General features: G+C 44.3%; 1 protein-coding gene across 3 annotated transcripts in view; it reads right to left on the minus strand.

Annotated features, from left to right (window-relative positions):
* Nucleotides 1–14,363, minus strand: part of LOC144772891 (acetylserotonin O-methyltransferase-like) — a 667,360-nt gene that overhangs the window by 215,518 nt on the left and 437,479 nt on the right. For all 3 annotated transcript variants that reach the window (XM_078657558.1, XM_078657559.1, XM_078657557.1), the window contains one exon: nucleotides 1,478–1,596. In XM_078657558.1, the coding sequence (XP_078513684.1) occupies nucleotides 1,478–1,596 (119 nt within the window). The remainder of the gene's footprint in view (nucleotides 1–1,477; nucleotides 1,597–14,363) is intronic.

The raw sequence follows: 14,363 nt of genomic DNA on the forward strand, positions 1-14,363 counted from the left end.
CTGTAAGACAATGGTACATTTCTCACTCTAAGACGTATGGGAATAGCATTGTTGCATGAACTAATTCCTTGACACTATATGCACATCATTTATGTCATTCCTGTACAAACTTTTCAGAATACTCAATAGCCTTAGCAATCTCAATAGCAGCATTGAGCGCAATGTCAATAGTAGTCCATAGTCTTTCCTGAATGTTCTTATTAGTTGGTTCTCATCAAAATGTGATCCCTTGGTACCTGTTCATATGTAATATGTTAAAAATTGCAAGTAACCACTAGAGATCTCAGCACAGACACATACTCCTCTATGGACTCATCAGAATATTGTTTCCTAGAATAAAAAATGAATCTCCCCATCACCACGTTAGTTTTTCTACTGGACCATAAGACATAACTGTTTAGGTGCATATTGGTGAACCTTAGTGTTACTAGGATTCACCAATGCTGGCAAATTCTTAAACTCTTTTAAACCAATCCCTTCTAGACAATGCTTTAAAAGTGCTAATTTCCTGTTTGGTTTAAACTCCCCCTTAAGAACTTCCTCATAGGCTAAAACATGTCTCCCAGTCCATAGGTGGTTCACCCAGTGTTGAGAGAATGAAAAGAGGAGGCACTATTCCAGACATACTCCAGTTCATCGATTTTTCTCCAATGGTTGTGAAATATGGAACCCAATATCCATTCAAACAAATCTGTTGCCTTATAGACACCACCAATCACCAGAACCAATCACAGCTGCTGTTAACGTTCCAATAGCATTGCACCCAGCAATCATTTCTTAGCATAAATTCGTGCCCACTTGTCACCAGTGTAGGAAAACTTGGAAGACTCTTAAGGAAAGGGAAACTTCAAAAAAGGAAGAAAAAGTTCCATCATGTACATAAACTTTATTTGTCAGATGAAATGCAGATGGTAAGTCAGAATAACAAACTGATTACGCTAACCGCTTGTCCACAGTATATAAGTCCTCTGCTCACCTCAAGTGTATACTTGCCTACTGTGAGTTAATAACAGCCTGTTCACAATAAGAAAGACATTATCTTAATTAGGCATGAGTGTTACAAAGGCTTGTCACGTTCTTGTCTATTCCATTACTACAGCGAAGTATGAAATGGAAAAAGGTACACACGCATAACATGGGTAGCATGTCACGCTCATGCACGAAACAGTAAAATCTATGTTAATCTAATTTTTATAATAAAATATTCGCACATCAAAAGCCTGTTTACATTATGACCTGCACAACAAATAAAAAAATAGCTTTTCAAAGATGCAAGGAGCATCAGCATGTACGTCATGGGGCCAGCATGTGGGTAGTGTTCGGCATTTGCAGATAATAATTTTGTATGATCTCTGCATCAAGGTTTTAATAATTATTTAACTTGAAATCTGATCTATCTGCAAAACATTTACCTATCTTTACATGATCTGCAGCAAATCTACCTATAGTCCTATGTTCCTCATCACATGTTACTTACCGCCTAAATCACAGACTTTGGAGAAAGACGATAGATCGAATGCTGTTATCACATCTCTCCCACATAGAACCCAAAAGGAATTCATGCAATGCATGAACTTTAGCAATTCATCATCTGACCTGAAAATGACAAAAATGTGGATTTAAAACAATTATTTAATGTAAAAAATATTACATGTTCACAAATCAAAATGGAAATATGCCAGGTTTGTAACAATCTGAAACACACAATTATTATTGTATCTAACTTGCGTATCAGCAAAAGGAACAATGATTCAGAAAAGCAAGTGTTAGATCAGAGGTTCCTAGCCTATGGTCCAGGGACCCCCAGGGATCCGCAAAGCCTATGCAGGGGGTCTGAGACTACTTAGAAAATGAAATATTATTAACAGAAAAGGTGTATATAAATAAAGAAACAAAATCTAACATTGCAAATTTTAAAACGTTTTTGCTTGAAGGAATTTGTGATTTTCAGCAAAAAATTTATTCAGTATACTCAGATTGACTCATCGGAGCACTGCAAGTGCATGAAGTATAATTTTGTATAGATGATTAGGTCCTCAGTTGGATTTAGAAAAGCTCCAACATTTCCAATTAAACTTTCTGATTTTTTTATACGTGTTTGTGAATTAAATAAAACATTACATCTTTGTGTATTTATGTGATAATGTTTGTTTCAAAAGTTCCCAGCTTCCAGTAATAACTGAATTGAAGTCCCCGCGTTCCAGTAAGGATTAAGTGGTGATCCTCAGAAGTCGAAAGGTTAAGAATCATTGTTTTAGATCTTTCCCATGTTCAGTGAGCCTTTTCAGTGTTTTCTTGTGGATCTTTCAGCTCTGGGTGTTGTATGATGTCATAATGAAAGTAATTCAGAAAAAGAGTGTAGTAATTGAGTCCAATCATGTAGATTTATTGAGAAGATGAGATATAGTCAATAACAAGCTCAATAGGAGACCCCACCAGGAGCAACCAGCATGGTGCTCAGCCCAGCCAACTGTAACTCCTCAGGCAGATCACCAACATTGTAATAGCTACATCACATGAACATTCTATTGGTGGTGGACAAGCATTGCATTGAGAATATCAGGATACAACATATCCCCTTTTCTTATACAGAAAACAAAAAGCAAAAAACAGAAAAGGAGAACCAGAGAAAAGGAAAGTAAGTAAATTATACAAAAGCGGAAAAGGAACAGCAAAGAGAGAACACCCATAAAAAGCAGAGAAAGAAGGAGACAAAACGAATAAACCATCCTCCGTTCTTACAAAACATTGAAAAGGAAGCAACATTGCAAGGCACTAAGAAAAGAGAAAGCACAAAAGATACCTTCAAAGAACACAACTATCATTTCGATGAACAGAGAGAACGTAAACGCCACAGAACACCTGAATCCAGAAAAGAAAACAAGAGCAGAAAACTCACAGCACAAAAATTAGACAAAGTTGAAAAATAGAAGCAAGAAGACGAAAGAGCAAGGAACATGAGGAACAATAAAGATGAAACCTCAATTAAACACTATTATCTCTAAGCAAAATACAAATACGTAATGCAAAGGTAACAGTGCAAAGGTAGCAATAAAAATACAATAAAACGGAACATATCTAGCAAAGAAGGCATAAAAGCACTTAAATAGAGAAAAAACGTAAGCTAAATATGTGAATGTAAAACTTAATCTCTTGAGAAACAGATGCGTTGTGCACTAAACTGGAAACAGCACCAACAGACGTTGTAAGTGTTGGGACATAAATTGTGTTAAAAAAAACCACACTGTGCACACTAGATAAGCAACTGGGTAACCAGCACATGTGAGTAGAAACACATGACATGTTCCAAACATTAAACAGAATGATTGAGTAAGGACACATGCAAATGCAAAAGGACTTTAACCTATGCATAAAATCCCTGTAAAAAGGGTTTAAAAGACAGAGTATGGGTGGGAACCCATATTGATAATGCAAAGGGACTTTAACCCTAGCATAGCTCCTCAGAAGGAGACAAAATGCGCACACCCTAGAGGGCAAAAAACCAAAAATTGGCGAGGTCTGTGTGGACAACTGACGTGGTGCTACCACATTGTGCGCTGTTGAAAGCAAATGGGACTGGGAACCCACCACAAAAACTGTGAAATAAAGCAGGTGGGACTAAAGCCCACTGCAAGCAAATGGGACTGAACCCATAGCAAAAACTGTGAAATAGAGCAGGTGGGACTAAAACCCACTGCAAGCAAATGGGACTGGGACCCATCACAAAACATTGAAAATTAACAGATGGGACTAAAACCCACTGCAAGCAAATGGGACTGGGACCCATCGCAAAACATTGAAAATAAGCAGGTGGGACTCATACCCACTGCAAGCAAATGGGACTGGAACCCATCGCAAAACATTGAAAATAAGCAGGTGGGACTAAAACCTACTGCGGGCAAATGAGACAAAGGAGCCATTGCAAAAACCGTGACATAGAGCAGGTGGGACTAAAACCCACTGCTCGCGAATGGGACTGGGACCCATCGCAAAGAAAACGTGGCCTCTCAAATAGATATGTAAAAGAATGTGCACTATGAATGAACACTACAAGGCAAAGTGTATGTTCATGAGAGTGGGCAAAATAATGCATGACATGCATGTGTGTTGTGTGAAAAGCATATAACAGAGCAGACTGTGAATGACATTTACCACTGAATAGTGCAATAAAATTAAACATCAAATATGGCAAAACAATACATAACAATGTGGCATTAAACATGAACCTTGCAGGTACAGAATTGCCAAAAATTAAGTCGATGTATATGTAACATAAACAGCAGTAGGAATAAATCCTATTCAATTAAGCAACAGGTCACTAGATGGCAGAACAGTGCTAAAATAGAGAATTGAAAACCAATCAGCCAAAACAACTGCATGAAAGAACTGTTACTTGTAAACGCCAATTCGAGAATAAAAGACGAGTCACTGAGGGTTTGATTCCCATATTCCAGAACGGAGAAAAAAAACAAAAAGACTCCGTCATTTTCATGAAGAAAGTGCACAGTACCTTGAAAAGATTTATGACAGTGCTCTGTTGAGCATGAGGGTAAATTTCACTTGTCTCGCTGTCCTCTGCATCGCATTGACTTAACAACTGTAAGGGAAACAGCTGAGATCGCATGAGCAATACTCCAAATGACGTTGAGGCAGACAACATCGTTGGGAACAACAGAAGTAATGTAAAGACTCCCAGAGCAAACATGGCGGCACGCAAAACGTCACAGGGCAGGATGGCTCTCTGCATAAATATGCACCAAAACTCAGGAGAGCTGTAGTGACGCTGAAACAAGACGTCACACATGAAGAAGAGGAGGCTTCGAAGGAACAACAAGCATGAGGTGAGAATGCACACGCTGTGAGCGTGCGCGTAGTATGAGGCTCGAGAATGTTTGAATATGGCAGGCCGGTTAAACTGCCATTGCGCTAAGGCACAGTGAAAAGAATAGGAAAGTAAAAATAAACATTCCCCACTCACCGGATATTATGGTAACACAGTCCTGTTCTTAAGAAACATATGTCAGCTCACAGGGGTATAACTGCGCACACAATAAATGACTGTGAGGTAAATAAACCAACCCGGTAGCAGAACACGGCAAGAAGGCAGCAGTAAAACCAGTTTAGGTACAGATGCACTGGTGCTGACGCAGGACTTGGCATGCAGGCAGGAAATGACCCAAACGTAGAGTGGCAGACATTCTCCAGATCTTGCTGCACATGTAGAAACTGGCAGGAACTAAGACAGACACACTACTTCACCAGGTAGTGTGTAAACGAACTTGACAAAACGAATGGCTTGCTCTCACAGGGGCACAGCACAGGATGAGCCAAGGCTTGTTGCTAGAAAAGCTTACCCTCACAGGGGCACAGCTACAGTCAGACAATAGACTCTCCAGATGCTTGAACAACTGGCGGACTGCTGTGGGCGACCGGTGGCAGATCACTGGTGGGGTCAAGATGCCAGTTGGGGTGCCTTGATATAAATTGCAGTAGTTCTTGTACCATAAACTTGCTTGTAATCCTTGTAGAGGTGAAACGAGTAGGTTATTTTAGAAGATCGTTGCCAAAAATAATGTAGTAATTGAGTCCACGCAGGTAGATAGTTCTCATGTAGATTTATTGAGATGAGATATAGTCAATAACACGCTCAATAGGAGACCCCACCAGGAGCAACCAGCATGGTGCTCAGCCTAGCCAACTGTAACTCCTCAGGCAGATCACCAACATTCTGATAGCTACATCACATGAACATTCCATTGGTGGTGGACAAGCATTGCATTGAGAATAGCAGGATACAACAAAGAGATAGAAGGTTGTGTTTTAAAATTGAAGTGGACTTGAACCAAAGTAATACTGTTCTTCCCTACAATTTGTTGAGACCTTTCATGAAACTAGAGCAGCCTTTAATCTATGGGATATCTGTAGACTACAAGGAGACATTGGGAAGCTGCAAATTAAGTGCCACAAAGCGTGGATCAGAGGGAAATCAAGAGAGGACAACCTTCCACCCAAATGCGGTACACAGCAAAAGAGACCCAATCAACAGCTGGCTAGCTACCAAGAAAGGAAAAACTTCCTTTGTTATGATGTGCCACACCAGCTTTTTGTCACACTGCAACATTGGTTCCAAGCAACAAAGCATGTTTCAGAAGGCCCTATTAGTGTAGAGAGGAAACACATCACAGGAGTGGCAAAGTGGATTCCATATACTCAGAGCAACTCGGCATCGGTGCTCAGTCACAGTAGGAGGTCAAAAGCTACAAGTGATATTGCCCGGTTCAAGACGCCTCTTAATACATGATGTACAATGCAGAGAGTTGCATAATCAGTGCAAACTGTCTGCATTGACTAGCCCAATTGTCTCCAATGAATGAATGCTAGAAAAGGACCATTGATTAAGGAGAAAATGAGACCCAGGGAAGATGTGTTCACCGAGAAAGCTGAATGAAATGTAATAAAAATGTGTCACATGATGTATTTACAAGTTCACAATCAGTAGTCATTCCCTGCACATGTATAAGAAGTGGACATTTATAACCATAGTAACAAAAAGTTATTAACATCTTTCATTGTCAACAAACTTACCGCATATAAATCAGGACCAAAAGTTGGCGGTATCTGGCAGATCGACCTGTGTAAAGTGTAAGACTTCAAACTGATACAGGTTAATATCTACTCATATGAGTGTTTTAGATTAAGTAGGATTGTGCGTCTGTTCCTGGATTGTACGTGAATTTATCCCCTCTGCAGCAGCCGTCATTTCATATATAGAGAAATTCACCTAATGATTTATCGGTACATCACAAAATGAGCAAAGCTTTTGAAGTTCGATAATTTTGTACATGTATCCTTTCAGTAGGTACCTGTTCTTTGCCAATTTAAATCTGTCATCTGGTGTCGAACACAGAGCCTGAAATATGTGATTTCCCTCTAATCTAATATCAGGACATGAATGTGGTCCTCCAGATTTCATGGTCCTAATAGTCAGATATTGTTCGCGTAGCAGATCCATTGTACTCCTGCTAAAACACACTAGAAGTTGTAAGAAGGGATTTCAGGTTTATCACTCCATTATTGTGGGGTGATATTCCCTATTGTTGTGAAGAATGCCTCACAAACTAAGAGGTATGTGAAACAAGTTTATTTCCTGCAGTTAATTATTGCAGAAAAGGAGCCTACATCTAGCCTTCCTGCTGGGCCGGATGCTCAGAGAGATCTGAAAGAACTAACACCAGAGGTGACACATGCCTTGAAGTATAAGTTAAAAGATAACACTCAAAATAAGGATAATGCCAACAAGCAAGGATCTCACTCTAACATAAGCACTATAACAATAAAAAAATACACACATGGCAAAGGCATATCATAATAACATTTGCTTAATATATAAGACAGGGACAAGACCTTCCCCTTTTTGAGAACAAAAGTTGAGTTTTCCAGGGAAAATCAACAAAACATGACAAGAAATCAAATATAGAACTCTATGTATAAACATATGTATTCAGGTAATATAATAACCCTCAAACTTAGCAGGCATGCTAACTTTACGCGAAACTCTGCCAGAGTGATCAACTGCCTCTTGACATAAAGTGTGCTGTCTCTCATCAACAAATTGCATGTCTCTATCTGGTACCTCTTCAACCATAATAGCTTCAGAACACTGAGCTGTGTCACTGGGCACAATATTATCCTCTTCAAGTCTACCACATGGGACTACTTTTAGTTTTTTCCACTAAGAGCTTTCATTTGAGGGGTAATCACGGACACGAACAGCTTGAATTTTACTTGTTTTTCTGGTTTGATTTTTATCGCATCACTTCTGATCCACCACCCCTTTTTATGTAATAGAACAGATCCTTGTGAGGCATTCTCAATGCACACAAGTCTAGAGAATTTAGTTTCTCCTTTTTTAGGTCTCGCCTTAGCAGCACTTTTCTCAAAGGCAAATTAACTATTGCCGTTGCTTTGGCTTTTCAGCCAAGCACGTGCACGCATTCAATTGCCTTCAATGGCAACGCGTGCACGTCAGGAGATTCACTCGCGAGAGCATGCGGCCCATCTGGTCGCAATTATCGCTCCCGGGAGTGAATCGCGCCCACCTCCCACCTTTCCACCTGCCGCGCGAGGCGCTCGTGTTTGTTGCTTGTTTTTTTTTCATTTCACGTCCGCGCGGCGTTACTTTTACGTCCGCGCAGCCAAAGCTTGTTGTTTAGTTCCTCGGGGTAAACTTTTACTCACTTGTGTGACGCCCTCCTTCGCCACGCAGTTTCATGGGAGTGGCGTGTTCAGGTTCTACTTCGTGCTTCTTCAGACTCTGCCAGAGGAGCTTTGAGCTGTGAAGGGATCAGATGCGCTTCAACATATCTCACCATCGGACCATGAGGCAGGGAAGAGGGCCGAGGGACTGAAAAACACATCTGTGGCGGTCCGGGAGCCGCTGCCGGTACCCGAGGGTTCCCGGTGTGAAGAGCTCCTGCTGGAGCCTGGGATTCTGCCCGAGAAGCCCCCAGAGCCAGGCCTGCACTGCTGTAAGTACACTGGGCCCTGCCTACGGACTCTACCCCCTCACTGTGCCTGCCTCGGGAAGGGCTGTGGTGGCTGTTTCTCCTAACCAACCACTTAAACTGTGATAGACACTTCAACGTTCAAACAAGTGCATTTCCTTTACACTTGAAAGCTTTGACATTAATAGTGAATAATATAGCACTGCACTAAGAAGTACCTATTAAAAGTTATATATCACAACTGATAGTCTGAGTTCACATACTCAAAAGTACATTTCATACGCGATAATGAAGAAAAGAGTTTTGATAAAATATTTGCCTAAGATCACACTCAAATTAAGCAGGGACGCTGCGATTTATCCAGGTTTCAGTCTGTACAAATCAACCAGTAAAGAAAATAAGTATCTTTTTGGCTTCCTTTATGTTAAGGCTTTGCTTGTACCTCTTACAGCATTTTTTGCAGTTATTAATATAAAACACAAACTCAACCTGGAGCACTTTATATCAATACCAGTTAGTTACATTACACATAGTCACGTGCATTGTTTAAGGCAAGGGGAGATTAAGTGATTTGCGCAGATTCACAGGATGTTCAGCCCAAATTGGGACTCGGATTTGGTTCCCGAGTTCCACAGTAGCAGCTCTGGCGCTAACACCACATCCTGTTCAAGCAAAAGAGGGAAAAGCCTCAGCTCTTTATGGGCTCGAGGTTCCAATAAGACTTGCGCTAGACTTCAGTCTCGAGCCTGGCTTGAGCTTTCAGGGGCTCACACACCTCTAGCAGTAGATATGGTGAGTGGGAGCTACAGACCACTCTGGACATGTTCTCAGAAAGCCCCAATATTGTAATGAGTGAGTGCGGGGAGTGAGTCTGTCATAATGTAGAAGGATTTCACGGGAGGGGAAATTAAATCGGTGTGTACAAGAAACTTGTTTACATTCCCTCATAATACTTGCCAAGCTCAAGGTCAGCGCCCCCTTTCCCCCCAATCATAAAAAGGGTTTTTTCCCCGGAACTTTAAGGCCGGGCTAGCACAGCAGAGTTGATCTTGGCTCAGAGGGCGCCCTGGGCGAAACCAAACATGGCGCCCTGGGCGAACTGGGAGAAACCAAACATGGCATCCTGGGCGAACTGGGAGAAACCAAACATGGCGCCTTTGGCAAGACCAAATGTGGCACCACCACCCATTCGTAGGGGGAAGGTGAAGGGGCAAGAGAAAAGAGTCATGAGAAGAAAGTTAGTGGAAATGCAAACATGGGCACCAGCAGCCTCCATAAACCAGGTTTAAATGCAATGTTCTGTAGAGCCACTTGGCGGGAGCATTTCTGCAGGCAGCTACTGCACCGCCTACATGTCTCTGAGCCCTATAGGCATGGACCGAGCTTGCACGTGCTAAAGGCATACCCTATTTTACATTTTATTAGTATGTAATCATAGTGCTCACTCAATATAGTGCATCTGCAGATGTCCCAAAGACTTCCTGCAGGAATCCTACTCCGATCAATAGGGACCACATGTTACTCCTGCAGACACCCTCTCAGCACCTGCGGGGGGCAGATGTAGCCCCTCTAGATACCCATGGGACACTTACAGACACCCCCTGAGCAACAGCAGGCCTCCCGCGTACCCTTGGAAGACACCATTCAGAGCCCCTAAGAGAGTAGATGGATCCTCGGGGGCTCATCACGCTGCTCGTGCAGGCACCCCACTGTGCTCCTGTAGGGGGACCCAAGGCAGCTCCAGGAGGCACTCCACTGAGGCCCGTTGACCCTCCTGGAGGGACCCAAAGATACCAGCACTCCCAGAACTGCCCATTAAGCTCCGAAAAGACTCAGCGCGGGCTTATATTGCTTTTTTCACTGAGTCCTACATTCATTAATTCTCACTTCGTCTTGTCTCTCACCTAGCTCTGTCTTTCTTTATTCTGTTTTCCTTCTGTTTTTCATTTTACTTTTTTGCCCTTTTATATTTTTCACTTCAGTGACTGCATAGTTTCTACTTTGGGTTTTCACGTTTTCCCCTCCTCTTCAACTTCCACTGCACCTATTTAGGTCTCGCCTAGTCATCGCGTAAGGGATGCTTTGCAAGATATTTAGTGGAGCTTCTGAAAGTGCTCCCAAAGTCTGCAGGCGAATCGGGTACAGTGCATGTGAGTCAGGCGCGCGCACCATTTGTCAGCCTGCGTAATCACTTTTGCGTCTGCTTTGATGTTCTCAATGAGCCGCTCGGCCACTGAGAACATCAAAGCGGCCGCGAAAGTGATCAGCATTTGCCATCTGAAGGATTAGCTCAATTAATTGCCTTGTTGCATGCCAGGACTTAAATTCCAGGCTCTTCAATCACTGTAGAGGTGTTTATAATCTGCAATAATAACCCCTTCTGTGCTCATGACGGAGTGGTTCCGTTATGAGCGCCGATTGGGCTGTGCTAATTACGGAACCACTCCGTCATGGCACCACCCGCTCAATAGAACCTTCAGCACAGCGCGAAAATTCATGCTATGCTGAAGGGGTTAAAAGTGGCTTTACCGTCTCTCCTGCCAGCACTTGTTTTATTATACTTATTGCCTCTATAGTGGCTGCATTTTTATTGATAGAAAGCCTCGGTAACAACTGCCTGGAGAGAGTTTGATGTTCCATCTTTCCTCCTATTCAGTCAGCGACATCAATGTTAAAATCTTCCAACTGCAGTTGCATAATTTACTAGCTAGAACACTGCTATGTCTTCACTTTCAGCACAAGCCTACAATCTCAGCGTATGAATGTATATTTGTGTTGGACTTGGCCCTTCTGGCAGGTTCACAACTGAACTTTTTGCATTTGAACTCTGAAATAAGTATAGTGATTTCTGGCCTTTGAGCACTTTAGCACTGTGGCGCAGTGTAAAGTGTGTGCGCTCTCTGAGTGCGTGTGGTGAGATTGGCCTGCCCTCCCATAGGAATGCATGGGGAATGTATGTGTCCCTGGTAATTCCTGATGTGTGGGGAGTGCAAGGTTGAGTTTGGTATGTGTGGACACGTGTGATGAAATGCTGCGCGTTGATGTGTGCGGCAAAAATGTGTCTAGTGTTGAATTACCACTTCTAGAAGTTGGCCTGTCTGTGCAGTGAATGTGCTGGCTTGTGATTGGCTGGGGCAGGCTGGTGTGCCAGGCTCCGGAGTCAGGATGGGTCTGCCCTGGTGGTGAATGGGATATCTGCATGTTGATGGCTGGGGAGGAGTGCACCTGGGACCTGAATAGGGCTGGGCTTTCCCCTCACAATGCTGGCTCCACCCCCTGTGGTGTGTCTGATGTCCCTGACCCATCCTGTGAATAGGCAGAGGGGCTGAGCAAAACAAAATGCTCAGGAACCAGTTGCATCTGGTTCACCCCTTGCCTGCCCTTTGACAACAAAGGATTTCTCTGTATAAAAAGAGGCTGTAACCTCTTGTAAAATGTTCTTGTTTTTCCTGAATAGAATCTGCCAGGGGCGTGCTGCTGCTGGGGCCCAGGGGAAGGCTTGCCTCCCTGGGCCCTGCCCAGCCCGTGGATGCCTGCTTGACCTTGTGCTGGGACCCCTCTGCCTTGCCTGGGGGACTGAAGGACTTCCCTGTGCTGAGGAGCTGGTTGCTCCATTACTTTATGCCCAGGACTTCCTGAGAGCCCCTTTCTCCAGTTGCTGTATTGAACTGGGGTTTCTAGGCCCCCCTGGCACCTGGGAGCACTGTGCTCCTTTTCCTGGTGGTCCCTTTTCAAGAGGGAATCCCCTGGGGAGGGATTCCCCCGTGACTCCTTACTCATGAGTGTGCACTGGTGCCTACCCTGCGACTTTGCCCACCTTAGTTTTTTTTTATATACGGGTGCCACCCCGTTTATTTAATTATTTAATGACAGGTGCCCACACCGATGTTCACTTTTTTGTCAGAGGGAGCCCACCCCTCACCTTTGCCCCCGATATGCCGCCGCCACTGCCGCCGTGAAAACAGGAAGACAGGCAGCCCTTTGACTGGCGGCGGGCGGGACTTCCGGTTTCACGGGAAGTCCCATGCACGCCCCGGCAGCAGAGGGAGGCTCCGAATGAGGAGGTAGCGGTGCCGGGCTCCCGTGAGCCTGAGAGAGCCCCACAGGTATGGAAATGGCAGCGGAGGGGGCCCGAGGCACATTGTCGGCGCCTGCCCCCCGCGTATAGGGAGTGTTGCCGCCGGAATCCCCCTGCGAGGAGGGGACAAGAGGAGGCGACGCCAGAGGAAGAGGGAGTCCCCGAGATGCCGGGACCCTCCCATGCATGCCGTAAGCCCAGAGTCTTGCTGGAAGAAGAAGACACCGGTGAGTGAGGACAGGCTGGGGGGAGTTCCATGCGGCCAAGTGTTGGTGCCAGGGAAGGCACCATGGTGGGTTTCATTGGGCCGCCCGACGTCTGGCCATACTCTTTTTACTCAGGCCAGAGGGGCTCATGCCTGTTATTCTTAGGAGCCAGTGTGCTCCCTGGGGGAAAATGTTATTTGTAGAGCCTGCAGGCTCCCACGAGGCCCCATTGATTTTCAGAGTCCCCACGAGGGACTTGGGACATATTTAATTTCAGAGCCTAGAGGGCTCCAACGTTTGGCGTATTATGTGTTCCTAGAGCCTAGAGGGCTCCAAAAGTTCGCAATGTGGATTTCCAGAGCCAGATGGCTCGGCTTAGCGCAGTCTTTGTCCTGAGGGGCCAGTGAGGGCCCCTGTCACAGATTTGTTTCTTAGCTGCCCAGCAAGTAGTGGGCAGCTGCACCGTTTAGGTTTTGCTTTCTAGGGACTTGTTCTTTGGACTTAGGAGTGAGTCGCACTCCTTCATCCCTACCTTGGCCTTCCCCATCTGCGCAGCACTTAGTGCCAGCTGCAGCATTTAGGCCCCTTGCTATTGTCCCCAGCTGCCCAGCAAGTAGTAGGCAGCTGCTACGTTTAGGCTTTGGCGCAGTGGCGCAACCAGGACTTTGATGTGAGTTATGTGCTACATGTGATTTATGTTCTTCCTAGGGTGCTAGGAAATGTACTATGCCTAGAATGTCTGCGCACCTTGTTCTGACACCGCTGAATGTGTTTTATGCATCATGTGTTTTACCTACACCGCTGAATGTGTTTTATGCTTCATGTGTTTTCCCTACACCGCTGAATGTGTTTTATGCATAATGTGTTTTACCTACACCGCTGAATGTGTTTTTATGCATCATGTGTGAAGCTCTGCTTGTTCTATGTACCAAGTGCTAGTTCTAAAAGTACTTATTCCTAACAGTGGTCCATGTGGCCCTGTCCTATATGTACATAATCCCCTGTAAATTCTGCCCGTGCCTATGGCACAATGTACATCCTGTGATTATGATTCTGATGTGTTCTGATAATACAAAGGCTATTTTTATATAACCTTGTGTGGAGTTCCTTTTGTGGGGGGCCTGGGATGTTGTTACTGGTGGGTGCTTGCGCAAATACTTAACTTACATTGCCCCGGGGATCAGCCTTACTGCTCGTGTCACATTGCCAAGGGGGTGAGCAGGGGTTATCTTTGGAGTGTAACTTCCTTGCCCTGACTAGAGTGGTGGTTTCTGCCTGGCTTTGGCGCCAGCCTAAGCCTACCAGAAATCCCATTTCTAACAATTTGGTTCCCTAACCATCCAATGTTTTTCAAAAGATTTGACATCTCCAGCTGTACCATCCTGAATGCAGTATAACCATAATGCATATGTCGCTTGTTTTTATTTCACATCATGCAACTCACTCTTAAGATCAATAAATAAGGTTGATGAAGCGTGGCCTGCCAAAGTAGAGGTTCCGCAGGATGGTCGCAAGCTTCCAGGCTGCCGGTGAACATCTATATCATCGGAGCCGCATAGCAGTCCGACTGCAACT

Source organism: Lissotriton helveticus, chromosome 8 (assembly GCF_964261635.1).
Source record: "Lissotriton helveticus chromosome 8, aLisHel1.1, whole genome shotgun sequence".
Lineage (NCBI taxonomy): Eukaryota > Metazoa > Chordata > Amphibia > Caudata > Salamandridae > Lissotriton > Lissotriton helveticus.